At 41.1% G+C, this 27456-nt stretch overlaps 1 protein-coding gene and 1 long non-coding RNA gene across 2 annotated transcripts in view; one reads left to right on the top strand and one right to left on the bottom strand.

Moving 5' to 3' along the window:
- Positions 1-27456, top strand: part of LOC147412549 (uncharacterized) — a 59108-nt gene that overhangs the window by 6141 nt on the left and 25511 nt on the right. The window lies entirely within an intron of this gene.
- LOC104342303 (protein-glutamine gamma-glutamyltransferase 6) lies at positions 7348-25189 on the bottom strand. Its single transcript, XM_009945878.1, has 13 exons — positions 25183-25189; positions 22205-22378; positions 21137-21376; positions 20502-20620; positions 19224-19352; positions 17795-17972; positions 16794-16929; positions 15295-15398; positions 12812-13054; positions 11786-12130; positions 10645-10802; positions 8804-8937; positions 7348-7501 (listed from the first exon to the last, which is right to left on the bottom strand). Exons 1-13 carry the CDS (start codon positions 25187-25189, stop codon positions 7348-7350), a joined length of 2121 nt encoding a protein of 706 aa, XP_009944180.1.

The raw sequence follows: 27456 nt of genomic DNA, 5'->3' as shown, positions 1-27456 counted from the left end.
CTGCCATGACTTTTCAAATATCATGGAGAGTGGCTTGGCAACTGCATCAGCCGATTCCCTCAGGACTCTGGGATGCATCCCATCAGGTTCCATGGACTTGTGTATGTCCAGGTTCCTCAGATGGTCACAAAACTTGTCTTTGCTTACGGTGGGAGGGACTTGTCTCCCTGGTCACCGTCTTGAGAGCCATTAACTTGAGAGCTGTGAGGAGAGAGGTTGCCAGTGAAAACTGAAGCAAAAAAGTTGTTCAGAGCCTCAGCCTTCCCCTTGTCTGTTGCTACTAGTTCACCATTGCTGCTCATCAGGGTGGGTACACTTTCTTTGACCTTCCTTTTCTGGTTTACATACCTGTAGAAGCCCTTCTTGTTTATGGTGCAGTGGGCTTGGTGTTTTTCTTGGTTTTTACATATTAAACTTTACAATTGCTTGCCTATATGCATCACTTAAGCTAAATACAAACTCTCTTAGTTTTAGTCAGTTACAGCATAGCCTTAATTGTATTGATTCAGTTTCACAAAATTGCAGAATGGTTGAGGTTGGAAGGGACCTCTAGAGATCATCTTGTCCAGCCCCCTGCTCAAGCAGGGCTATGTAGGGCTGGTTGTGCAGAACTGTGTCCAGACAGCTTGTTAAATATCTCCAAGGATGGAGACTCTGCAACCTCTCTGGGCAAGCTGTGCCAGTGCTCGGTCACCCTCACAGTGAGAAAGTGTTTCCTGATGTTCAGAGGGAACCTCCTGTGTTTCAGTTCTTCCAGGTTGTCCCCGTTGCCTCTGGTCCTGTCACTGGGCACCACTGAAAAGAGCCCAGCTTTGTCCTCTTTTTGGGGGTGCTGGTTGACAGCTGGCTGAACAGGAGCCAGCAGTGTGCCCAGGTGGCCAAGAAGGCCAACAGCTTCCACATAATCAGAAGTTATGTGGCCAGCAGGAGTAGGGAAGTGATCATGCCCCTGTACTCAGCACTCGAATGCTGGGTGCAGTTTTGGGCCCCTCACTGCAAGAAAGACATTGAGGTGCTGGAGCATGTCCAGAGGAGGGCAAGGAAGCTGGTGGAGAGTCTGAAGAACAGGTCTGGTGAGGAGCCAGGTGAGGGAACTGGGATTGTTTACTGTGGAGAAGAGGAGGCTGAGGGGAGACCTTATCGCTCTACAACTACCTGAAAGGAGGTTGTAGTGAGGTGGTGTTGGTCTCTTCTCCCAAGTAACAAGTGATAGGACAAGAGGAAATGGCCTCAGGCTGAGGCAGGGGAGGTTTAGATTGGACATCAGGAAAAATTTCTTTACTGAAAGGGTGGTCAAACATTCGAACAGGCTGCCCAGGGAAGTGGTGGAGTCACCATCCCTGGAGATGTTTAAAAGATGTTAGATGTGGCACTTCAGGCCGTGGTTTAGTGGGCACGGTGGAGTTAGGTTGACGGTTGGACTTGATGATCTCAGAGGTCTTTTCCAAGCTTATGATTCCATGATTCACCCTCCCTTCAGGTATTTATATACATTGACAGGGTCCCCCTGCCCCAAGCCTTCTCTTCTCCAGGCTGAACAGTCCCAGCTCTGTCAGCCTTTCCTCATGTGTGAGCTGCTCCAGTCCCTTCATAATCTTCATGGCCCTTTGCTGGACTCTCTGCTGTATGTCCATGTCTCTCTTGTACTCAGGAGCCCAGCACTGGGCACAGTACTCCAGTTGTGGCCTCAACAGTGCTGAATAAAGGGGAAGGATCACTTGCACACCCCGGGATATCATTGGCCTTGTTTGCGGCAAGGGCACATTGCTGCCTCATGTAAGCTTTGACTGCTTTCAGTTTTACTAGGAAGCGTGGAGGTTCCCAGATTTGCAGAAATTGGGAAACGCTAAATATAAGCCCATTGGGGCGAAAACGCCAGAAAATTCTGCGAATTTGTCATCGACATACATTTTTCATTGTCAAGTATGCGTGATTTTAGTATGTGTCTTGAGCTTGGTTTTTACATAAAAAAGAGCTAAATGCAGTATATAATGACTGTGCGCTTTAAGCGTATGCAAATTTTAAGCCAATTAATTGTACTTGAACCTCTGACTTTCTTTGTATGATCAGTGTTTTTAAATGCACCTTTGCAGTTTACATATTTATGAACACTGAGAGTAGTTCAGATACAAGCAGGTATTTAACCCATGACTACTGCCTTGTAATGGCTGTGTATACGCATAATGCCATCTCTTGGTCAGACTGGCAACTGCAAGTAATATTTGCTATGTAGGATGCACTTTGTAAACTGTGAACAGAGAACTGCTTATTGTGCCTTTGTATCTTTAATTACACCAAAATGGGCTAAAAAGGCCCATTGAAAAAGTTAACATACAAAAGAGACTTCAGCATGCAGTGCTCAGGTGCCTGTACTGGCATTCCATCTGGTGAGAATTTGCAGTCCTAAATTAGATACCTGAAGTTTTCAATCCAAGATCTGAGAAAAAGAAACAAGAATTGGCCACTACAGAGGTCAAAATATTCAAAGAAACGCTGCTGATTTCCTACTTGTGAATCACCTTTCTTTCTATCTGGAATTTGGGTTTCTCATAGATTGTTTTTCTTTCAGTCATCAGTGGTTTCATCTGTTAGTTTAAGTGCCATTCACATCTGATCTAGCACTTGTGTTTGGTAAAGGCAAACCCAAAACACTGTCTGCATTGCTGATGGTACTAAAGTGGTGCAGCCATTTCTGTATATTGCAATTGTAACTGCACTGTCAAAAAGTTGAGTTTGGATTGCTTCAGCTATTCTGCGGTTTGCCTGTCTCTATGCAGGCACTCTGAACTTTAAAACATGTCGATAGGTGTTTCTAAAGTGTCTGTGTTCCTTATATTTTGGTGGTTAACAGGTTGTTACGCTAACGCTTTGGAGTGCTGTTTCTTCCGTGCACTTAGCATAACTGTATTTGGACTTGTGCGCAAAGGTCCTCCTCTGTTACTGGTTGCCTAGCTTCAGTACAACAGTGTCTGTTGATAGTGATATGTTCTGTGTCAGGAAGTAGGCAAATGGACAGTCCTTCAGATGCGATGACAGGTAGCTCTACCATATGAGTCCTCCAAAGGTGTTGCCCTAAGATCCTCCAGCAAAGGAGATCAGACACTTCAGAAAAACAGTTGTTTTTTTTTTTTTTGCTCTGAACTGTAAAGGGCAAATTCAGTGATGTTTTGGCTTACTTTGTCTTGCAGATTTGTTTTGAGGGTGGTTCTTTCATATGATTTCCACATAGCTATTACTTACATGTTTCTGACCTCAAAAAGAGAAAGTCTTTTCGACAGGAACGACTTGTCTTGGCTGGAGCTCCAAGAACAGCATTGATTATGACATTCTTTTGAACTCAGTTTGGTTTTTCCCTGCAAACTCCATCTCTCCTGTAATTCCTTCTAACTCATCTCTCCAGTCACAAAGTCAGGTTGATAGCGGGTTTGTTTTTCAGGCTGCCTTTTATTCAAGCAGTCGAAGTGTGTGAGCTCAAGCTTATGATATGTATTCCAGTCCATTGTCCTGTACAGTTGCTAGCTGTGAACATAATTTGTTCATTTAACACATGTTAATCGTGCCTCTGGTATGTACCATTGTTTGTAAAACTACAGTTGTAGTAGACCAGCATTCTGCTTATGCTGATTTCAGCCTCTGAACTTGAGGCTGCAATATTGTTAGCGTTAGCGTGTGTAGCCTCATGTGCACAAAATCCATGAAATCAACCAAATGAATTCCCTTCTTCATTGTAAGGATTCGGTAAGAATTAACATCTACTCACTCACAGTTAACCACGTCCAAATGTACACTTGTCTCTAAAACACAACAGAAGCATAAACACGTACAACCTGCTAGACTGGATCAGAGTGGAGGTTCATCTAGTCTAATCTGGTCTCTAACAGTGTGCAACACCAGATGCCTCAGAAGAATGTGCATGAGCTTCACCCTGGCAAGTGAGGCGTCATCTCGTAGTTGACAATTTTCAAGACTGAGTATGTCATGATATGCAAGATTTAATACTGCTCCGGGAGTTCTTGCTAAGGATAAATATTCTTTGTAGTAGTCCCCTGCTGTCTACTTTGCAGTCTAACATATTATTAGTCATTAGTGGGAATCGTAGAAACACGAGGTGCTGTAATGTCGGTTGAGCTGTCTGTTTATGCTGTCTCCTTCTTGAGAGGAGACATATCTTCCACTTGACGTGGCTGATGTAACACTCTGTATGATGGCTGACTAAAAATTGCTTTCCTATTGTGCATTTACCAAGCTGAATTTCACTGTGACATTGTCACATCTATTTTGCCTTGTTTAGGACCCTCTGAAGTTCCTTATCGTTTTTTAGTCCTAATTTAAACGGCTTTAGATTTTGAGCTCCTTCTGCAGTCACTCCTTGCATTGCTGCTTCTGAAAAGCTTCATCCAGGTCTAGGCAAGTGTTGCCACTGTTCTGTATCCACTACATCCCTGACATGCTTGTAGAATTCTAAAGGAAAAGTGATCCATAGGATCCTTGAAAGTATCCATCCTGCCTGGATATACTGTGTTATTTTCTTTATAGTGCTTGGGGATTCTTGCGTTTTACAGGTGCAAACATAAATCTGTGAAAGTCTTTATCATCTTTATTATCTATAAAAATAGAAGCTTAAAATGTTACATGAGCGTCTTTAGTAACTAGGTCTCTTTCTGAATGTATTCATCAAAAAATACATACATCTAAGTTTCCCTTTTATTGTGTCTACATTTCCAGGTCTGACATGGCACTTCCATGAATTAGAGGTGGATTTTCCTTTTTCATGTTAATTTATCTTTAGAGCAACAAGAAATGCTTACACTGTGCCTTTTGTTTTGTCTTTTATAGTGAGCAGTACACTCCACATTCAATACACAGCAGTGATAGATACCAAATGGTAAAGCAATGCAGCTTTGGTGTCAGAACCAAGTGATTTGAAAGTACCAACTTGGTCTATTTCTGTTTAGTTTGCTGTGTTTTGTTTTCAATCTGTAAAAGGGTAGTAATTTAATTGACTGCCTGAATCAAGGCTCTAGAAACCTAGATCAGGAGAACGGAATGGTGGGGAGAAGCATTCACAATCCTGGAGACAGATTTTAATGACTTTCAAGGTCAATTCATGGTATGAATGTGTCATATATCAGCTAGTGCTCACTTGATTTTTTTTGAGTGATCCAGAATGGAATGAGGACTGGGTCAGCCTCTTGGGCATGCTCAGATTTAAACTGCGTATTTGTAAAGAAAAATACTGATAAATAGCCATATTTTACTCCACCAAGTCCCACTGACTTCTGACTAAGGTCTGTGAAAAGATTGTAGGATTGGCAAAAGCTTTTGAAATCCTGCCTTGGGCACTTGGGCATTTTTCTCTGTAACAATCATAAGTTAAATTGAACCATTGTCTGATGTCTGACACAGAAAAAAATGTGTATTTTTTTGTACATGGCACTGGCCAGGTCTGCATTTTAACACTGAAGCTGAACTGGCTGTGGTTGCTGAGAGCAGGTGATAATGCTGACACCCTGAATACCCAGCAATCCCAAGTGTTGCAAAGTTTGGAATTTAGCAGAAGGTTTACGGCTGATTTTCCTTTCAACAGCAGGCTTCCTTTGCAAATAGTTAATTAGGATGAGGTCATCCCAAGCTTGTGTGACAAACACTGTCTGAAATAATTTCCTGGATTGTATTTAAGAAGAAATACTGAAGGAATTTGAATGGCTGGGCTGTACCGTGCGTTAAATGTAATGACAGTCTGCATTCTTGCGAGATCTAGTGAGATTTTGTAAAATGCCGTCATTACCTCAAGGCCTTTTCTGAGGCTAGTGGAGGATTGTATACCCTGACTTTCCAAGATCTTGCAAGACTTAATTGATAGGTGCAAAGCTACCTATTTCCCTCTCCTTTGCCTGGAGAAATCTGAATTCCTCTATGTGTGTGTGTGTGTGTGTGTCCTTTTCAATCTTCATTCCAGTCTCTTTGGGATGACTAGTTTTGACAAGCTTCCGTAGCCCTTGCAAGTATATGTGTGGGTGGCAAAATATTGTAATTGGTGTAATAAAATAGGAGTTTACATATTTGTTGGCTTTAAATCAAAGACATTTAAATGAGACCTCAGTTTAATCTGCGTCACAGAGTCAGTGTCCATGAAACATTCTTCCTGGGGGAAGCTGGGACTGCATTGCTGGACAGTACTAGGTGTCATCAGGAGGAAAAGGTCAAATTGTCTCTTAGGAGCATTTGGATCTTTGCTGTTTTGGCTTGTTAACTCTGCAAGAAATAAATGGACACAGTGCTGGGATTTAGATATGGGTGGCATAATGACTTCCTCATGGAGGATGGCGGTCTTCTTGAAGCAGCTTTGTGGAATGAGGTGGTGTGACTGTTAATTGTGAATTTTCGTAAATCCTTCTGATTATATTGTTGTGGGCCTTTTCTTCCCATCCTGTGGTTTCTGAGCACTTCTGGAAGTATTGCACAGTATCTGCCTTTGCAAACAGAAAAATCCATCTGTTTTTCCTGTCTGCTTTATGATAACTGCATGAAAGAAGAGAGGTAGAACTTCCTCTGACATAAGTTAGGAGGACAGATTCAATGGGTTTGTAAGATACAGATAAAGGGCCGTGTGAAGTGTGTGGCAGCAGATGTGGGCCAAGTAACAACCTTGAAGGTAGTGCCAGCAAAACCTTAGTAAATACTCCAAGGCAGTTGCTGCAGTTCCTTATGAAGAGGTTACAATTTGAGGTCCTTTGTTGCAGGCTAGTATGATAGCTCAGTCAGTTTTTCCTGCAATAAATCTTCCAAATTGACACCTTCATCTTGTCTGTCATTTGTATTTAAAATGCAATGAAACATAGCAGTCAGCTTCAGAGTTACATGGAAGTCTTGGATTAATGTTTTACTTCTAGTAATTAGATAAAATTCTAAATTTAATTCTAGAATTGAATTATGTCAGCTATTTGTTAGTACTTGGGCTATTACTGAATAAAACTTACATTTAGTGAATATAATTTACTTCTATTCAGCGAAGCTTACAAAACCAGTGTTTTTAAATGGTGCTTCTTGGAAATCTGGCTAGTATCATTGCTATAGGCTCTAATGCTAAAAAAAAATCACACTTGATCCTCTCCTTCAAGTTCAGTTATGTCATGATTTCCACTAGTAATTCTATTCATGAAGGTCCATAAAACAGGTTAGGGAATGAAAAAGATGACAGTGTCTTTATAATATAGTGTTTAGTATATTAATTCCCATTCATATTACATCACTCTACTTCGAGTAGCCTACATTTCTGTACTCCCAGTCATAATAGCATGTGAACACTGCACCAGTCTCAGAAACAAAACTGATGTACAGGCTATATCACTGAGCAGGAGCCACATCAAGCATCACAAATCCCTTAATGTCTGAAAAATGGATGCAAACGAAGTCCACCTGAAGCAGCCTGGTGCCACTCTTGTAGGGGATGATTTCAAATTGGACTGTCAAGCTCTCCATGGGGGCCATTCTTGCCACACTAAAAGAGAGAATACATTTGTAAATTCAAGCAGCTGAAAAATAATTGCTATGCATTTTTCAGAGTCCCCAAATCTGAGACAGTATGGAAAGGAAGAGTCAGAGTGAGTGGCTGCTGTGTTTGTATGGTCCTAGCACAAGTGGGCATAACCTTCCATGTTCACAGCCCCCACAATACTATCCTTGAAGGGCTGATAAAGCTGTAATGGATGCGGTGGAATAGTTACAGTTCTTAACCTGTGATAGAGAATCAGGGGTTGTATCATGAGGGAAAAATGTATCGAGTGCCTTAGGAATGATCAGAAAGGTTGTCATTATATTATGTGTATATGTATAATATATATACATTATATAGAAAGAGCTCAAATCCATTAGAATATATATATATTATATATAAAGAGCTCAAATACAACTGTATGTATTACCCGCAACACTCACGACATTTATAGTACTCTAGATATGCTCATACTGTATTTTGGTGTGGTAAATATAATTACCTCTTACATCCATAGTTAGAAATGACTCTTGGCTGTCCAACACAAGGAGACCGATAGCACCAGGAAAGTCGGGGAAGAGGGCCTCTCTGCTCTAAGGAGGTACTAAAGCTGAGCAATACTGATGCTAGTAGGGCAAGTTAAGGTTCAAGGTCAGGATCTACACCTGAATTTTGTATTTGGTGTAAATGGAGCCTCAGTGATTCATATCATTATCCATCCTTTGCTATCTTTTTTTTTTGTTTTCCTCTTACATTTTCTTGGTGCTAACTTGCCCAGCATAAGTATTTTGGAGACTTTTAAAACTGTTTTAAAAATAATAACCATAGAAGAGATGGGAGAACAATTTCTTATTGGTATGATACCAATGGACACATTTTAAAGACATTTAATTACAATATATGTCCTGGCTCTTTAGTAATTTACTATCTGAAGGAGAAAAGACATTGTCACTTGCTGTCTTATCCTTCAAAGATTGTTTGGTTTTCCTTTTGCAAACCACAAAAAGAAGGAAGTTTTAAAATTTTTTCTCTTTATATAATTCAGTCAGTAACTACAGCACTCTTGAGTTACATGCTGTCATTAAAAGGCCATAGCTGTACTCCCTGAGCATTCTGTAATTCAAAGCTTGGCAAAGGTGGTGTAAAAAACTCCCCACTAGTATATGGAGAGTACTGACATGATGGTATTTTGTCCAAGGTTGGTGCAAACAAAAGTCATTTTGTTGACAGAATCTTTTTAGAAAACCCATCTTTATTCAGGTTTCCCACCAAAGTGAACGAGTTATTAGCCAGATAGCATTTACGTACTTGATTCTGAGTTGCTCTTTGAGCAGGCCACTACCTTCTGCTCTCAGCTCACAGTCTGTCACCACTTCAGACAGTGGGTTGGTAAGTGTGACCTGCACATTCACAGCCTTGTGTACCACCGTTGGACCAAGGACCTACAGAGAGAAAACATTCTGCTCAGCCACAGCATTAGTCTCAGTTCTTTCCCATGGTTTTCTCTTTTCATTCCCATTGCAAGCCACTTACCCTTTTAGGATCTCCTGGACAGTAGGGAGCCAGGAATTAATACATGTACTTGTTTTTGGGCGTCAGAATTCAGACTTGAATTAGCCATCCAGTGTGGCTGAGAAGGAACAAACTACTGCAGAACCTACCGTTTAATCCTAACTTTTTAACTAGGTCAGTGTATGGTGTATGTATAACACGGTATATGATACTTATCGGAATGAGACCAGAATGAGAATACAAGTATTAACTTGGCGTATGTGGCTGACTACTGTAGGCAGCTTTAGTTGAATTTAGTTAGGCTAAATGAAAGGTTTTGGAATAGAAAGCGTTGGAAGTGTGAGACAGAGGTGAATTGTGGCATCTCAGGAAAAAAAGAAAAAAGAATAGAATGTCAAGTAGCAAATAAACGTATTCATTACCTTATTTTGACTGGGATAAAGTGGAATTGGTGTATCTGGTTGTTTTTGTAGGTAGTGTACTATTAATTAACATAATGGAAAAGTCCAGCACCCCGATTGCATTTCTTTATTATTGACTGTCTGTTTGTACGGAAGTTTCAATCAACAGAAACATAAACCCTTCTTGAAAATTAGTCACTGAATTGAAGTAATTTAATTCAGGTGCCTGCCCTGTGTAAGCTGACTCTGTTATTTGCATGGTACAGTAGAGAAGGCTTTTTACACAGTCTTGCTAGAATTTGGTATTCAGAAACCACCAGACCTACAAAAATCCAAACTTTTTGTTCCTGTGTGTAACCTTGCTCTTCCTGTATGCTACTGACAGAGTGGTTTGTGACAGCTAATGTAGTCTGAAGGCTCTGAAAGACTCTGTGAATTATCATACTCCCTCTGTGTTGTTTACAGTACAGTAGGCAGATAGCATTTGATCCGATGTCTGATACAACATGTGAACATGCTGAACTGTCCAAAACAAGTTAAGCTAGTTTATGTGGATGTGATGGGCCATGCAAACCCACGACTATCCCTGGGCAGACATAGTGTGTGGTCTTCCCTGTAGACTAAGAATTGCTTTTTACCCATGGTACAACATTTGTCGAAAGTCAGTCTTAAGTGGAAAAAAAAGCCTCCAGTTCTAATTATTAGTCGTTCGGGAAGATGTTATGGAGGGCGGAAAGTGCCACTTTTCCTGGTAAAGTGAAATAACTTCCTTGAGTATTAGTAATAATGAGCCTCACAGTCCCAGCTGTTACCAGCTAGTCAACGAAGATGTCTTTGTTAAAAATCAGGCTTCCTAAATAACCTGGAAGAGAATGATCAGACTTCTGTGACAGAAGTGGAGGCCTGGATATGGACTAGATCTCTGTGTCTCTCTGTCTCCCTGGAGATAATCTTACCTTGTAACCCTTGTAACACTGAGAACTTTCATTAGTGCCATGTCAACAAGCACTAGCAAGAATACCATAGCACAGCTATGCCTTGGAAAGGTTTGCTTTTCCTTAGTGTGTTTCATTTCACTTGTGCCATATGGCCTTTTACTAGAGCAGTAAGATCAAATCACCTTCAGGCCTGATTTGACTTCCCACACTCCTTCCCGTGAGGAGTAGATGGAGTAAGGATTCTAGTGGTTTCTTCTCAACGCATCTCTCTAGGGACACAAAGGCGACTAGCTTTTACCTCGATGGTGAGAAAAGGATCCTGAAGCACAATATCCTTTTCCACTAGAAGCGAGGCTTCTTGCGTGGTTTCGCACACAGCAGTCACCAGGATCTTCCTGTCATCCTTGAGAGAGTTTTTGTACTGGGAATAGGAGATCTTGAATGAAATCTCTTTCACTGGAATGGAAATAGAAACAGAATTTCTGCCTCCTCTTTTTTCTGTGTCTACATACCAGCTATCTGTAATATAGCTATATTTTAAGGAGCAAGGATGCTTTCACCCTGGGCTGTCCATTTGTGGGCGTTGACAGCCAATAGACAGAAATGATGCTCACAGGTGACTTCTACTTACATGCACATCAAACACTAAATGAGCAGGTACAGTTTGGTAGCTGGACAGTTCTGAAGAAGGATATATGTGGCAACCCCTGCTGGTGTTTTTTTCCTTTATCTGAAGCTGGGCATTTAATGCTCCTTCCTTGCAAAGAAGGTGGAAGTGAAAAGGTGGGTTAGTTTATATGCCCTTGCTGATGCAGTTGTTCAGCATCTGCCTTAAAGAAGGTGCACAGTCAGAGTCTCTGTGCCAGTGAGGAAGGCAATAGGTCTCCGTACATTGAGAAAAAAATGTTCATCTACTCCTGGAATGGTGGAAAGAGTTATAATGTGTTGTGTATTAGATTGAGAGGGTAGTTATATTCATCTCTGCTACGTGTCTCATTTTTCAGCGGTGTCCCTATAAAGGCAGGGCAAAGGCCACTATCTGCAGGGAGTGTAGCCCTTACTGCAGTCTGTAGTTACTGTCCTACTGCTGCAAAAGATGTAGGCTTATGTTTCCCCCTTTAATGTGTCTTTATAGTTTGCTTATGGGGAGCTGGTAGCTGAGTAGTTTCCGGTGTATGTACCTTAGCAAAACAGGTCATAATGTAGAATTAATAGTGGCTGTGCTGGGCCAGACAAAAGGTCACTCAGCTCAGTATCTTTTCTGACAGTGTCCAAAAGCAAATGCTTAAGACAGGGCATATATATGTTTCTCTTCCTTTGAATAGCCTTAAGCTCCAACCATTTGCAGGTCGTGGACTTGAGCCATTCATTATTTCTTTGTAATTTTGCCACAAACCAAAGCTATGTCTTATCCTAAGCGGTAAAAAAATTAAAATTACCTTCTTCAGATCCAAGTTTAATAGACCTAGACAACTGCAAAATCTCTGCCTTTGGTTTTCTTGTGTAGAGAATGGCTGAAGCCCTCAGTTTAACCTTTATGGTCTTGAAATCTGAAATCAAGTTCCTGAGTGCCAAGGTAAAGAGGATATCCTGGCCAATTACAGGAGGTGCATCAAGGATCAGCTTCGCTGAGATACTGGGTTTTTGTGCAGGCTGTGCCATATTTTGTCTCCATGCTACTGAAGATCGTCTTCTTGGTCTTGCAATTTTGGTTCTTTTTCCGGTGCTTCTCACACCAAGCAGCTTCCGTGCTTTTTTATACACCTGCCTTTCTTTCAAGGATCCTGCTTTGAAAGATAACATGGTCAGAGATCTCATGCGTGCTGGATGTAGTGCAATGGAGCCATAATTGCTCTCAGTAAATACAGTTCAGGAAAGCTGAGGAGAGCAGAGATCCTCAAGAGGAAGAGGAGGAACTGAAGTCTATCCTAAATGCTAATTTTGACACAAAAGCAAAGAAATGTACATGGCCATGAAGTCTGGAAAGTAAAACCTGCCTGTCAGTTTTAGCTGGCTGTTCATGGCACCTTTTAGACACTGTGAGCAGTAGAAAGCTATCTCCTGGGAGAGCTCAGTTCTGCATAAGCTGGGGCAATTGCCATCTCCTCTGAAATTAAGAAGTGTGAAAAAATCTTTTGCAGAGACTTTCCCCAAATAACTCTTAGAATGGCTATTGCGATATGTCGTGACAGAAATATTCTCACTGGCTGATCAGAACAGCTTGGACAGAACATTTTACAGAAGTGGCTTTGACTTTGTGTTGAATATATTAGTGTTTCATCAAGGACCCCAAAGGCCATATTGAATCACTGTCAGCTGACAATGAGCCCTAAGACTTTGAAAATTCACAACTACTTTGCTCCAGAAGAAGTGAAGAAATTTAAGTCAGTGCTTGATCCAACAAAAGCCTAAATTCTTTTCACTTCTGACCATCAGCGGCAAGACAACTGTAATAAAGAATTTACCTTCTGGATATTTGTAATTAGCAGTGACATCCACACGGCAGTTGGTGCCCACTGCTTTGGTGCTGATAAATTTTCCAATCTTCCTAGAATCAGAATAAATTCTCTCTTTTCTTTTGTTGCTATAGTGAATCCAAGTAACATAGTCAGCATTCACTGCTGCAAATAGAAATGAGCTGTCATAATCCAGGTTCACATCCCCTTCCTTAATGGCTCTGGTGGAGGCAGGACCACACCGATATATGCCTACATTAGAGAGAGGGAGAAGTTAAATGACTGGCTATTGTGAAAGAACACAAATCCTCATGCTGGCAGCAAGAGGGAGAGGTAGTCACTCCAAAGGCACATTTGGATAAAGTGCATTGTTTCTACATCTGTGCATTAGGATAACAGCATGTCCGGAGATTCCACATGCATTTTCTACCAAAAGTTAGGAGCACAGAGGAGGTTGTAAGACTAATAAGGTGTAGGGAGAGCTAACACTCTTACGATGTGTGCTATGTGAAATATTCTGACTCTCCAAAGTTTGCAAGGCTGTGTGCTAAGCTGTCTAGTGAAAGGCGAGGAGAGGATGGGAGCTAAGTCAGAATTACAATCAGACTTATGAGATGTGAGTCAGCAATGCTATATGTGCATTGAGAAGCTAAATTTGGCAAAGTAAGTGGTGGGGAATGAGAAGCAGTTTATCTGGAGTTTGGTGGGGTTTAAATGGCCAAATAAATGAATGTTTTGATGGAGGTCATCAAACTAGGTCAATGGAGTTGTGTCTATATTAGTAAATAAAACCAGAGCCAAAGTGTGAACCCAAGTGCTGGCCATTGGTCATCCACACTGTTTGACAGAATGACAGAATGACAGACTGGTAGGGTCTGGAAGGGACCTCGGGTGATCATCTAATCCAACCCCCCTGCTAAAGCAGGTTCACCCAGAGCATGTTGCACAGGACTACATCCAGTGCTCTGTCACCCTTCACGGAAAGAAGTTTTTCCTCATGTTGAGGTGGAACTTCCTGTGCTCCAGTTTGTGCCTGTTGCCCCTTGTCCTGTCGCTGGGCACCACCAAAAAGAGCTTGGCCCCATCCTCTTGGCACCCACCCTTTAGATATTTTTAAGTGTTGGTGAGGTCCCCTCTCAGTCTTCTCTTCTTCAGGCTAAAAAGAGCTCCAGGTCTCTCAGCTTTTCCTTGCTAGCAAGCTTCTTAGTGTGTTTTCTCTCCCCATGGTCAATGAGTGATCTTTCAGAAAGTGGCTATGAAAAATTTGGGGAATGGAGCAGACCAGGGTTTGTTCCCAGCAGGCTGTGCTATTATTTTGGTCTGGGAGGAGTTGTTCAGTGCTGTGAACAAAAGCCATTCTATGTCACTTTGTTTCAGAACCAGAGAACAGTTTGGAGCTTCTTGCATTTAGCTTTGTACATATATGCCATATTGTTGCATGCCATGGGGACATCTTATGAAATATCTTCCTACCCATTCCAGTGTGTCCTGTAAAATACAGGGTAGAGTCATGGGGCATATTTTATTTTCTGTTGTAAACGCCTTGGTTCAAACCTGTGACTATAAGCTCTAAAATAATTACTTAGCATGTTACTAAAAGGGATTTCTGCTGCTGCTAAGTCTACCCAATGCAAGCCAGCAAATGTGTCTAATGCCAGCAATGTGCCCTTGCAGCAAGGAAGACCATTGCTAGCAGGTCAAGGGACATGATCCTTCTACTCAGCACTGGTGAGGCCACATCTGAGGTGCTGTGTCCAGTTCTAGGCTCCTCTTACAAGAAAGATACGGACCTATGGGAGCGAGTCCTGCAAAGGGCTACAGAAATGATTAAGGGATGAGAGCTGGGACTGTTCAACCTGGAGAAAGGAAGGCTCAGGGGAATCTTATCAGTGTATATAAATACTTGATGGGAAGGTATGAAGAGGGCAGAATCGGACTCTCCTTAGTGATATGCAGTGAAAGGACAGGTGACAGTGGGCACAAATTGAAAGAGAAAATTCCGTTTAAACATGAGAAAAAAACTTTCTATGACGGTGGTCAAACTGCAACAGTTTGCCCAGAGAGCTTGTGAAGTCTCCATCCTATGAAATACTCAAACCCCAACTGGACATGGTCCTGAGAAACCAGTTCTGATTGACCCTGTGCGGAGCAGGGGCTTGGAGTAAACAAGCTCTAAAGGTCCCTTCCAACTTCAGCTATTCTGTGTCATTTTATGAATCTCTGTAATGTTAGGAGCTATGCAAGGGTGAGATAAGTGAACTTAAGATGTACTGGCTTTTGTGGAGGCAGATGATCAAAAAAAGTAAGAATTGGCATGCTGGTAGGCAATCCAGAGGCTGACAGAAAAGATTAACGTGGGCATTGCTTTTCTTGTGCGTCCAAATTAATGCTGCATCTACAGGGAGTAGATAGAAGAGACTTGTCCTGAAATTTCAGTAGCAATCTGTAGGAGTAACAATATCTACAGCTTTTTATATTTACAGCAGTGTTACCTTTGCTTCTTTCCTGGGGTGTTGCATCCAGAACCTGCCATCCATCATAAAAAGAGCCAAGATCTCTTCTGATGAACCAGCTTTCATTCCAGACATGGAAATTCCTGTAAGGGAGGTAGAATGGGGAATTCCTGATTTGATATATTTCTGGTGCAATGCAAGAAATAACCCCAGTCAAGTGAATGAGACCTCCTCTGTGGATAGACCAGCTGCTGACTCCTTTCTTGAGTATGTCTTTCCCCTTCTTTGCCAGCTTTCTGTGTTCAGATCTCTGAGAAATGTTGGGTTGTTGTGAAAAAAATAATGTTAAAAGGAAGATAATTAATTGCAGAGTCAAGTATTCAATTCTGGACATAACAGAACAACATACTGTACAGCCAAAGGTCTCCTGCACGCATTGCTATCTCTTAGTATTTAATTCACAGTTGCTTTCTACTTCATGTCACCCTTGTCCCATTCAGTCCTCATGGTGTAGGGTGCTTGGTGACTGAAACACTGATGCATGCAGTATGACACACATGTGCGGTGTGATAGTTTCTGTGCACTTATTTGTCAAAAGTGTAATTTTTAACAGCGTCTCTGAGGTGAAAGGAACAGCATGTTCTTCCTAAGGGATGGCATGGATTTTTTCTCAGCTGCCTTAAGCATGTTACCTTTACTTTAGTAACCTCTCAGTATTGTGCAATGGATGTATAATGCTAATCATGAAAGGCTTAGGCAGTCAACAGCCGTAGCATAGGAGCTGAGTATAAAACTTACAGGCTTCTGAGAGTGCTCTGCTCTGGGAATCAAGAGACACACTGATACCATTTTTGGCGAAGAAGTTAATCGTTCTCTAACTTTTTTTGAAGAGAGAGTTAGGGCTGTTCAGCCTTGAGAAGAGAAGGCTCTGGGGAGATCTTGTAGCGGCCTTCCAGTACTTAAAGGAGGCCACAGGGAGTGTAGTGATGCGATGAGGGGTAATGGTTTCAAACTGAAAGAGGGGAGATTTAGATTAGCTATTAGGAAGAAATTCTTTGCTGTGAGTGTGGTGAGACACTGGTACAGGTTGCCCAGTGAAGCTGTGGCTGCCCCCTCCCTGGAAGCATTCACGGCCACGCTGGATGGGGCTTTGAGCAGCCTGGTCTAGTGGAAGGTGTCGCTGCCCATGGCAGGGGGGCTGGAACTAGAGGATCTTTAAGGTCACTCCCAACCCAAACTGTTCTGTGATTCTAAGATTTTGGAAAAAAAATAAACTTTCATATAGTACAGCCAAAATTAGCAGTTATATTTTCAAATTTTGTGTTGTATAGCAATGGTACAAAATATCACCTCTGTAATTCTTCACAATGGTGACACTGACTACATAGTGCATTGCTGAACACTCTGTTGATTCTTTGGGATGGGGTTTTATATCACTGGGAGCATGAAGTTGGGGTGGTTTTTCAGGAGCATGATTTTAGATCGTTTAATTAGAGGAGAATAAAATGGAAGAAATATTAAGAAAAAAAAATATTTACCACACACTGTCTTCAGTCAAGTGCAGGGTCTTTCCAGAAATGTCAATGTAGTTATCAATACTCAGATTTATATTCCTGTCATGGGCAGAGTTGAAGTTGGTAATTACACGAGTAGGTATTCCCAAGGATCTCAGAACTGCAATATACAATACCATAGAAGTGCTGTAAACCTGGTTTACAGACATTTAGAAAGTAGTTTTCTGTTTTTCTTGGCAAAACAGTCTAGTGTATGTGTTGTCAGTGGGGAAACAAACCCTCAGAAAATGCCCTCTCAGATATGGTGCAAGTCACAGTCATTCTGCACAATTGCTTAGAAGTCAGTTCTGCTCATGTGACATTCTTAGCTGCCTTTTAGTTCTTTTAGTGTTCTTTTTAAGAAGAGTTAGTCACCCATTTATTTTAATCTTTCAGTCTTCATCCTGTTCTCTCTCCCATTTTCTCCCTGTGATTGTTTCTCTGTTACTTGCTTTTTTTTTTTCCTCTTCCTCTATGAGACAAACCTCTTGATTGCATTTTTTTCCCTAGTATTTTCCCCAGAGTGACTTGTCTCTCAGAGCAGCTCTGAATGAAAACTGCTAGGATGAAATGTGTTTCCCAATTTGCAGCTCCCTTTACAGGTCCTCAGAATGGTGATTTGTTTTCGTGTCACCAGTAGGCAAGACACAATGGTAGAAAACTGGCGTTGTGAGGAGAGACAGACTTAAAAGAGCACTGATTTTCTGTGCATCCTAGCTTTGAAACAGGAAACTTTGCTCTTTTCACCAGCCCAGCCTGGCAAACCGCTTGGCATTTTGTTTGGTGACCCACAAAACTGGGGTGCAGTATTACAACCTATGGCTGTGTAAAATAGAAGAAAATAACCTTTCATGCATGGAGAGCAAAGGTTCTTCACTCTCTCTGTCAAAGCTGAAACAGCTTCAACAGTAATGTCACAAAGTTAAAAGTACAGAAATTCTAGTAAGCTTCCTTTCTGATAGTGTTCTTCATCCCTTTGTGCGTACCTGTGCACATCACTCCTGCAAAGACCCAGCACTGGCCATACCGGACAGGTTTGTATCTCCCCCTGTACCACTTCCGAAGGATGGTCACGCTTCCACTCCACTGCAAGGGGTTGGTGCCTGAGCAGTAGTTTCCATTCCACTTCCCTTCCACTACTCCTTTTTCATCGTTGCTGTTAACCTGAAAGAGTCCTTCTCATGAGAGAATTAAAATATTTACGGAAAAATAGGGAAAGGGAAATAGGCAGAAATGACCCTGTTTGTACCGCTGTTCTCATTGGCTGAGCGGTAAGACTTAGTATTTGAATCTTAGATGGAATTTTGTCTGCTCAAGTGCAACAATTGGATCAAACCCAGATCAGATTGTAGAGTCTGATGGTTCAAAACTGCCTTACTTTTCAGTACAAGTGTTCCCAAACATGCTGACTGCCAACCTATTTAAATTTTCTGTTCCATTGATTAGTTCCACCTTCTTGTACATCATTATACTGTTACACTGTCTATTCAGTATTGGTTCACATTCTCAAGTGATTTATGTGGAAGCCTCAAGAAGTACATATTTTCTCTGTGCATTTGTTGTAAATATGCATAATACATAGAGCTTGCTCAGACTTGTCAGATGTGCTTGCATATATTTGTGCACATCCATTTTGGAGGCCTGTTTAAGTGTCATGTATGGTTGTACAGAAGACAGCAAGTTCTTTTTAAATGATTTTTTTTCTTAAGTATTTGTACTTTTAGTAATTTTGTACATCTAAGTAGAGTTATTTACTTTATGTTGAAACTGAAATTGCCTAAAGTGAGTGCTGTTTAAAAGGGTGAAAAGGATCACAGCTATAGAGGAGGCGTCTCAGATAAGGAATGTGGTAAGGCACAGATTAGTTATAAAATTGAAAACTTTTCAGTTGCCTAGTTATGCATTTATGTGTTTGTGAGGATGGGGGTGTGTTGAGAAGATATAACTATTTGTTGAAGGAAATGCATACAGGCCTCATGAAACGAATCATGCTTAGGTGAAGAGTACTAAATACACACATTAAATTCAGCCATACCAACACTGGTTTTCCAAAATATTTCATGCTTCTCTTGGTGTTTGAAAAACTTAGCAAATGATTTCAGAATGGACACAGGCTTTCCAAATTAGTGAAGAGACCTAGTGGACTGAAAATCTGTTAGGAAAGTACATCTGAGATTCAATGTTCCCCAAAAGTTCTTGGAAACATTCCTTCAGTTATGAGCAAACTTTTGGGAAGTAGATACGACTTTTAGGATATTTTTCCTTCAGAATAAAACTCCATTTTACCTCTTCTGTAGCTGTTTTTTGCACAAAAGTTAGCTACTCATATAAAACATCAGGACATTCACAATAAAGTATTGGCTGTATTGTTGGTAGGTGCATTGAACAGCAGCTGTAACTAATTGATCACTTTACCATAGCACTGACAACCCTGCTGACATAGATAGGATTGTTTCGGTTGGATACATCAACAGCTGGATCTTGGCGGTGGTTCAGGCTTCGATCCAGTATAGCCAGAGAGATATCAAGGATATCCTCTTCAAACTGAAATCAAAACAAGCAATATATTAAAGGTTAATTTAATAAATAAACCCAAGGATGAACTCCCCACCTTTTTTCCTTCTCCTAGTGCAATAGGATGATGTTGTTAATTTGGGCATTTTCTGTACTGTTAAAGAAATAGGGCCAAGAAGAAAGCATAAGCACAAGGCTGCTGACTCTCCTTGGTTTTTTAAAGACAGTGTGATTTGGGGCCATAGCTACTAGCATTGATGAAGACATTACGTGGCCTGGTGGAATGGACAAGACCACTCCAGGTCTGGCTCAGCAGGCTTTGCACCCTCCCACATCCTGTCATGCCCCTACAGATACCCTTCTGTTTTGAAAGCTTCACTCTGATGGGCTGCCTTCAGCTTATATCAGATGTTCTGAACTGAAAGAAACCCACAAAAATAATTGTTGTGGATTAGGGACACAGAGAGACTGTGTTGGGCCCAGAAAATGCCAGAGTGCTGTGCTGTATGGATGTGGTCAGGCAAGGATGCCACCTGACCTGTGAGACAGAAAGCAGATCTGGCCTTGTGATCAGGAGCATTAATAGAAATGCTGTCTGTGCAACTGCTGGTGCAGTTGTAAGGCAAGAAGCAGTCAGGTGTGGTTTTGACTGGGCCAAGAAGTTGCAGAATAGCTATGTGACTACAGAAGGGCTGTAGTTATGACTGTATTTGTAGCAGTTATGCTTAGAAAGCCAAACAGATTTTCAAAAGTTCCAGCATGTTTCAGTGGAGTAGGTTTGGGATATCCTTTTAGTGTCTTCTGCCCCATTACTGAACCAACTGTGTAAGTACTTAGATGTACTAGCCTCGCAGTACCTAGAGGTTAATAGTGGAATGGCTTCCTTTGCCCTTTACAAGGGTCAAGAGACAAGTAGAATTTCGCCAGTTTGTATAATAGGCAAAAGAAAACTAAAATTGTGCTTTGTTTCTTTTATTTCTGTATTAGCACATGCCGGACGGGGGAAACGATCCTGATGCTACTGTAATGTATTGATAAGTGAGACATATCTGCAAGAAAATCGTAAGTGAGAGAGGAATGCTGAACTCTTATATTATGTGATAATGATTCTCTCTCCTCAAGAGCCTATTTACCCACTGTTCTTATTTTCAGAGTTCTGGAATAGGTAGTGCTGTTTACCTGTCCATAGTTCCAAGCTTCTTGTTGAATATATTTTTCCAGTCCCTGAAATATGATTCCGCTGTCATTCAGGACATACTCCTGTCGCTCCTTTTCATTGGCCATATAGACATCGTCATCTAGAAGTAGAATGAGACGTGCTGGATGAAGGGAAAGTTGTTTAGTTGTAACTGAAAATCTCACTTCACAGGAGTTCTAGGGAACAGATCAGATGCCTGTGCATTTGAGCTTAGGACTCCCTGCTGTACCTCTGTAATCATTTAGACAGTGAATAAATAAGCATGAAGTTCCTTTGAGGGGAACTGACTATGCCCCTCTCCCTTTGCCAATCTCAGTTCGTGTCTTACTGGTAGATACTGCTTGGTGTACAACTGAACACAAGCATCAGAGGGAAAAAAAAAAAAAGATAATAAATGTTTGTAATATTTCATGCCTCTGATTTCTTATTCTACAAGCAAGAGGCTGGATCTTTGATTCATTGTAGCACTGAAGAAGGGGCATAAACTTGATCCTTGATGTTAAGCAAAAAAAATCTTTCAGTATCTGTGACTGTCAGGTACATGCTTTACTGTGACACACAGATTTCCTGACTGAGACAATGACTTATTTGAAGGACACGATACATTGAGACATACTTGGACACCAGGGGTTGAAGAGTAGCACAAACTGGCCCAGGAGTGTCGAAGAGACCTTGTTCCCAGAAACAATCTGGAGTTTGAGTTTATACCGTCCAATGACAGCATTGGCTGGGCTGAATATTGTGAAGTTCATGCAGCCAGGCTCACTGGGCTCTTGGGTTGCACTCCAGCCACTGGCATCCTCCTCCAAAAGGTTAAATACGGCCTTGGTCTGCTGTGATTCTGCTGGACAAGGTCCTGCCAGAGGGAACAGGGACAGCACTTCTGAATTACAGCTGCGGGTGACAAATTTTTGGGTAGTGGTGATCTCAATTCCATATTTTTTTTAATTACATTGAAAGATTGTGGCTTATCAGATCAAATGCTTATTCAATGTAAACTAGCTGCATTCCAATCCACAGAATTATACAATGCAGCCCTCTGTGTTGTGTGCATGACCCAGTAAAGATGAGTATGCCCATAATGATTCTAGACAAGTGAGGAGGCAAGCTTGTTGTCCTGAAAACGTGACAGTTCCAAAATATGTAGGCAGGATGGGCCACGCATTTTAATATACATTTCATTAAGAGTTAGTAGCTGCCTGGAGAATGTTTTAGGGAAGCGTTTTGGGCAGATAGAGATAGGAGTCTTATGAATGGGGTCATGTGGACTGTTCTAGTGACAGGGAACACATGAAGTTAATCACGGGTTAACAGGTGAAGTAGAGAGTCAGGAGAAGAAACAAATGGGGAATGATGGTCTGTGAGAGGCAGGGTTGCAAAATGTTCAGGGACCACAGAATGAAACAGCTTGCAGTATTGCAGGTAGGTCCTTAGGAGCAGAGGTAGAGGCTTGTTTTTAGAATGAGGATGGCCACTACCTTTCTATTAATTATTAGCTTAACTGTTGCCTTGAGGTATGGATTGAACTTTAAAATGGAAGCTCCTAAGCCTAAAAGCACAATGAATCCCAAGTGATATAGGACAAAGCTCAATGATTCAGGGCTGGACCACATGGAGCTGTAAGGCACTAGTGTTTCAGAGCTGGAATGACTTGGATGTGAGGTGAGTACCATGGGGAAATTACCTGTGCTTGCAATAAAGGTGAAGTTGTCCCCAGGTTGCACTGTTGTTTGGAGGTTCAGAGTGATGTTGAAGGGCTGTCCTCTCCTCAGGATTGCTTCTGTGCTGCTATAATCAGAGGTGTGGTGTGCAGCTTTATTTAGTTTGGATTGCCAATTGACGTTTGCTATTTTCAGGGCTAGAAAGACGCAATGCAAGTTAATTAAAAACATTGTTCCTTGTACATCTTTCCAGCTTGTCTAATGTAGCAATTTTATTATTTACATATAGCTGGAGTTATATGCTCTAGGAAAACAGAAAAATCCATGGTTGTTATTAATAATTGCAAAATAAACAACAAACTTAGAGGAACAGCTAAAAATATATTTTCTGCAGGCATCTTTCAGAGTCAGAAAAAAATGCCTGTTCAGAGAATTCATCTTTGATTTTTAAGAAAACCCAAACAACCCAAAATCTGTTGTATTTAAATAAGACTTAATTTGAAGAGACCATTCTGTTCCACCATGTTCCCGCTCCTTTTTGTGGGGATCTGTAGTTCCCAGAATGCTTTACAGGTGTGCAGAAAGAGGTATTAAAACTCTCATGAGCAAGTGCATGCCTCATCCTGGACAAACTGTATGACATGATGAATAGAAGGCTAGTATCTTAATTTTCAAGCTTGCACATTATCTTCTCACATATCTTGTATCTCAGTTAGTTTAAAGTCTTGTTGCTTGAAGCTGGGGGTTATTTCATACTCTGTTGGGAGAAAATGACCATCAGAGGACAGATGGTAGGATTAGGAGTGGTGTATCTTGAGGCAGTGCTTTGGGTTGCTCTATTATATCATGATAGGTTGCCACTATTGAAAATGGGACACTGAAGCATGCATTACAAAAGCTTTCAGCCTTTCTTGTTCCCTGATCAATAAAAAACCCAACAAACGAAAACAAAGCAGAAAAAATACAGATCCTTCTATGAACACATATGTTTGAGAAGTGCCCTTCCCCCATATGATATTCCAGAGGAATTTCACTTGAAATTTCCTGCAATGACTACAGCATGTTAACCCTTTGCAGACTAATTGTGCTGTAATCAACATATCTGTCATTTCACTGGACTAAGATACAGGACTTGGTTTAGCACCACCTTGAATCACTTTGAACAAGGTTCATGTCTGAGGGAATCCATAGGGTTCTACTATAGAAATAGAGAAGGTGGGATTTGAGTTTTCTGATGTGTTTGCAGCACAGAATTATATTCTGTGAAGTCTTGATGTAGTCATACTAATTTTCAGCTTTTTTGGAAGAAACATGTAGTTCTGAGGCTGCGGTAAGGGCTTGGAGGAAGTTGTTTTCCTGTAGTCTGTGTGCATAAACTTGTTGGTATTTTCAGTTAAGGGTCTTATTTGAGAAAAAAATTCCATTGATAGGAGTGTGATGTTTGAGTCACATGATGTAAAATGTCTAGGAAGTTTCTTGCTTGCATCATCACTTTATTTTCCTGACTTAAATACATTTAGTTGAAAAGGATCTACAGAAAACAGCATTTCTAACATCAAGTCCTCTAATTAGAACGTTTTTGTGTGGGACGCTTGAGCTCAGAGCTTGAAAAGAAGTTAGCCTTGCAACACTTCACCCGTGTATATCCTACCACTGTGCATTGTGAACTGCGTGAGTTAAATGTCCAGGCTCTTCAGGGTGGGGAGCGTGTGCGTCGTTAGTTGTGCACTGATGTAGATAACTAAGAGCATTTTGCATGTCTGCAAATAAAAATGTGACACATAGAGGATTTAATAGCAACTGAGCCGTGGGTTTGATACTAGTGGGACTGACATTTAAGGACCTAAACAGCGCTGCTGAGACTTTCAGAGTGGAATGTTGCAGGCAAAGACAAGATGTACGAGACTGTAACAGGGGACACCTGGAGAAGTAGGAAAGATAAAGGCAGCAGTGGCTAGCATTGGTTAGCTCTAAGAATTTACTACATTAATAGTTTGGTTTGCTTTGCAAAGTCAGCAGTTACACAGGCATTTCTAGTGAACACGTGCAGGGATCAACAAAAAAAATTATTTATATATGGGGCAAGAGCACAATAAAGCCTGATACCATATTTTGTCCATATGTACTTCAGACTTCTCCTTGTTTTGATTTTCACATTTCAATTTAAATCTTGTAATTTCTTTTTCTGCTTTCAGTATCTCTCTGTTGGAAAACTGTATTTTTCAATAATCCTCTTGATGTACAATCAGACAAACTTCTAAAAATTCATTTGGGTGTTTATCCTCTAATGGATAGACATTGGGAGCATACTCATAAGCAGAATCGGTGATCACTGCTGAAAATGCTGATTATTCTGCACACAGCTGTTGCCTGTGACAGAAAGCTGAAGCTACAGCAGAAAAAAAAAAATAAAACCTTAATCTAAATTGTAGATAGACTCTGTGCGTGTGTATTATATGACACATCTTTTTAACTAGAGATCTTTCCAGTCAGCATGAGAGAGCAACTGCAGTATAATACATGGATACTGAGATTGCACTTTGACAAAGCAGCTCACAGGCTAACATAGCCACTCTGTAGGGAGGTGCACATGGGAGTCCAGGGGCCATCAAGTGACCGGAGGCCCTGCATCAGTTCGACACCAGAGAAGGATTACAGCCTGGGACTTCTATGTGGCAGTTTGATGCCCAAATCACTAGCTAGAAGTGTTGATTAGCTGGCTGCAAAAGCACTGTATAGAGTAGTTAATGGATGTGACAGAAGAATATTTTCTTACTCTATATTTCTGTGTTACAGGAAAAAAGCATGTGTTCAAGACCCGTGATGCTTAAAAAAAAAAGAAAATCAGTTCTAGTAGAGTAACCCATAAGTGCATTTAACCTGAAAAGGGCTAAATTACTAAGAGAACAACTAGATGTAACTTACCCTTTTTCCTCAGCGAGTGTCACTCATCTGTATTGGAAGAGTGATGTCTGGAACAACGAGGCTGTTTTTAACTTACCCGCCATAAGGTTTCTTTCTTCTTTTCCACACTTGTGCGTAGTTCAGGTTATGGATAAAAAAGCGTGCAACAACATTCAGAATCTTCTTCCACCAGCATGAGTAACGAAAGGCTTAGGACTCTTCACTACATAAGCTAGAGTTTATACAAGCTGGGTGTGACCTGTGGTTGCCAGTTACTGTTTTTGTAGTAATGTCCTACGTGAGCATCTACTTTATGACTGCTTTAATTGCACAATCTTGAATCTAATTATGTGTATTTAAAAGTGGTGAATGGCTGAGGAAAGATGATAAACAGTATCCTGGTGTGTTAACTACTAAGAGAGGAAAACATCCCAGATTGGATCTAATAAAGGAAATACAGTAGACAGAAGAAACTTAATTTTGGATGGTTTGGTTTGTGTTAGTTTAGATTTTTGGAGACTATGTACAGAGTGATCTAAGTAGATTTGTGGTATATTAGTGTCACTGTTACTCAGTAGCATCATGACTTTGCGCAGCATAAACCACTTTTTTTTTTTAAGGCAGGTCTGCCTGAAGATCTTTCGCATAACTGTGTGAATTCATTCTTGGAAGCATACAGAGTGGTGGTGGTCTCATTGTCTGTTCCTGACATGAGTACCTATAGTATAAATTTCTTATATAAGAAGCAATACGTCCCACTAAGAGGTCATTGTAAAGCATTCACCCATGCATCAGGGATTTCTATTAAGTACAGAGGAGCATTCAATAGCTGCCTCTGCTTTTAGTATTTTTTTCCTTATAGTTTGGTGTTCATCGTACATGTACGTAGTTTCTCTGTAGCTATTTGGATGGCATCTTGAGTTGGGCCCTGGAGGAAGCTACGGAGCTGTTCTGGTGTAAGCCCTGCCCACTCTAATTACAACCACTCTCTTCTCTCCTCTTGAAGCTCCCTCATGCTCTCTCCTCCCTCTTCCTGTGTCACAGCTTATGTAGAAACATGCCCTGCCAATTTGGCCCAAGAGGAGGTTTGCGTGCTGTTCTGAGCTTTCAGTGGACTGTGACTGAGGAGTAAGGGGTGATCCCTTACTTTCCTCACCTCTAGGCTTCTGCATTGTGGTTTTTTGTCTGTCCGTGTTAACAGTTTTGTTTCCACGTTCGTATCAAGATTGCTGGCAACCAAAAGGGCAAATTAATTACCTGCAGCTTAAATTTATTTTTGAAAAAAGGAATCTAAAGTTTTGTTATGATTTCATGTGTATTTTTTTTTCAGTAAGAATTTGCGTCATGTCTGCATGTGTCAGACTGAAATATTATCACCTGTCAGACAGAAGATGTCCATATCAAACTCCTGACAGCTCTGTCCCTCAGAATTTTGGCCTTATTAATTCTGCTTTAAACATTTTATAAGTTGGACAACAAATCTAAACCTTCAGGCTTGGCAGAGAGGTTTGTACCATCGTTGCCTCACATCGTACTTCTGAAGCGTAGCCAGGTGGTTACTGTGCCCTGTCGGTCATCAGCTTTCACAGCAGCCCCTGGAGAGACTACATTGCCTGCGGTAATAGAGAATTCTTAAAGTCCATTTCAGGTGAGATCTGGTACCTGGCAGCATTAGGATCTGGAACCCACAAAAGGCATCTGTGTGCAAGCACTGTGATAAAAGTGTGGAACAGGGGATGCCTGTGAATGAGTTACATAGGGAAGGTCTGAAGACATTTAAATGTGTTCCTTGTCTCCAGTGACCTTGCACTAGTGGGCAAAAAGTGTTAGCTACCTTGGGTTGCTGGACTTCCATATTAATGCAAGACTCCCCCCATGCTTCACGGTGCTTGGGACTCTGCCATGTTACATAGGAATTAAATTACCAGTTTGTATACGTACATGTGTTATCTGCTCTGTGACAGTCCTGTGCCCACAGGCTACAGAAGTACTGTTGTCATGGTCCCTAAACATTACTTTTTCCAGCTTCGTAGGCCTTTTTCCTCCCCTTTCACAGAGTTAGAGTTGTCAGAATACAGAAATTAAATGAACAGTGGAGTAAATGTTCTGCTTTTTAGGTAAGAAGCTTGTGAAGTAAAGGAAAAAGAACTTTCCTCAGTCCTGTGATTTCTCTCATTATTTCCATTACAAAAAAATGATTACAAAAGAATACAGTTACATAAATAGTTTTTATTTATTGCTGACAATTAGAATGTAGTTGAAAAGAGACTGTTAATTATCTGATGGAGAAGTCAAAACCAGGAGCTTAACACAATGAGATTTGTTAAAACAGTGAAACTATTTCTGTAAGGAAGGGTCTTCATTTTTCTAG

Source organism: Leptosomus discolor, unplaced genomic scaffold (assembly GCF_034619465.1).
Source record: "Leptosomus discolor isolate bLepDis1 unplaced genomic scaffold, bLepDis1.hap2 HAP2_SCAFFOLD_93, whole genome shotgun sequence".
In the NCBI taxonomy this organism is placed as follows: Eukaryota; Metazoa; Chordata; class Aves; order Leptosomiformes; family Leptosomidae; genus Leptosomus; species Leptosomus discolor.
This window is presented reverse-complemented; position numbering and strand designations above follow the sequence as displayed.

Coding starts and splice junctions, on each gene's coding strand:
- LOC104342303 (XM_009945878.1), bottom strand. Junction 15,399..16,793: donor TTGACTGAAGACAGTGTGTG/GTAAATATTTTT, acceptor CCTCCCTTACAG/GAATTTCCATGTCTGGAATG. Junction 13,055..15,294: donor ACCCCAGGAAAGAAGCAAAG/GTAACACTGCTG, acceptor TCTCTAATGTAG/GCATATATCGGTGTGGTCCT.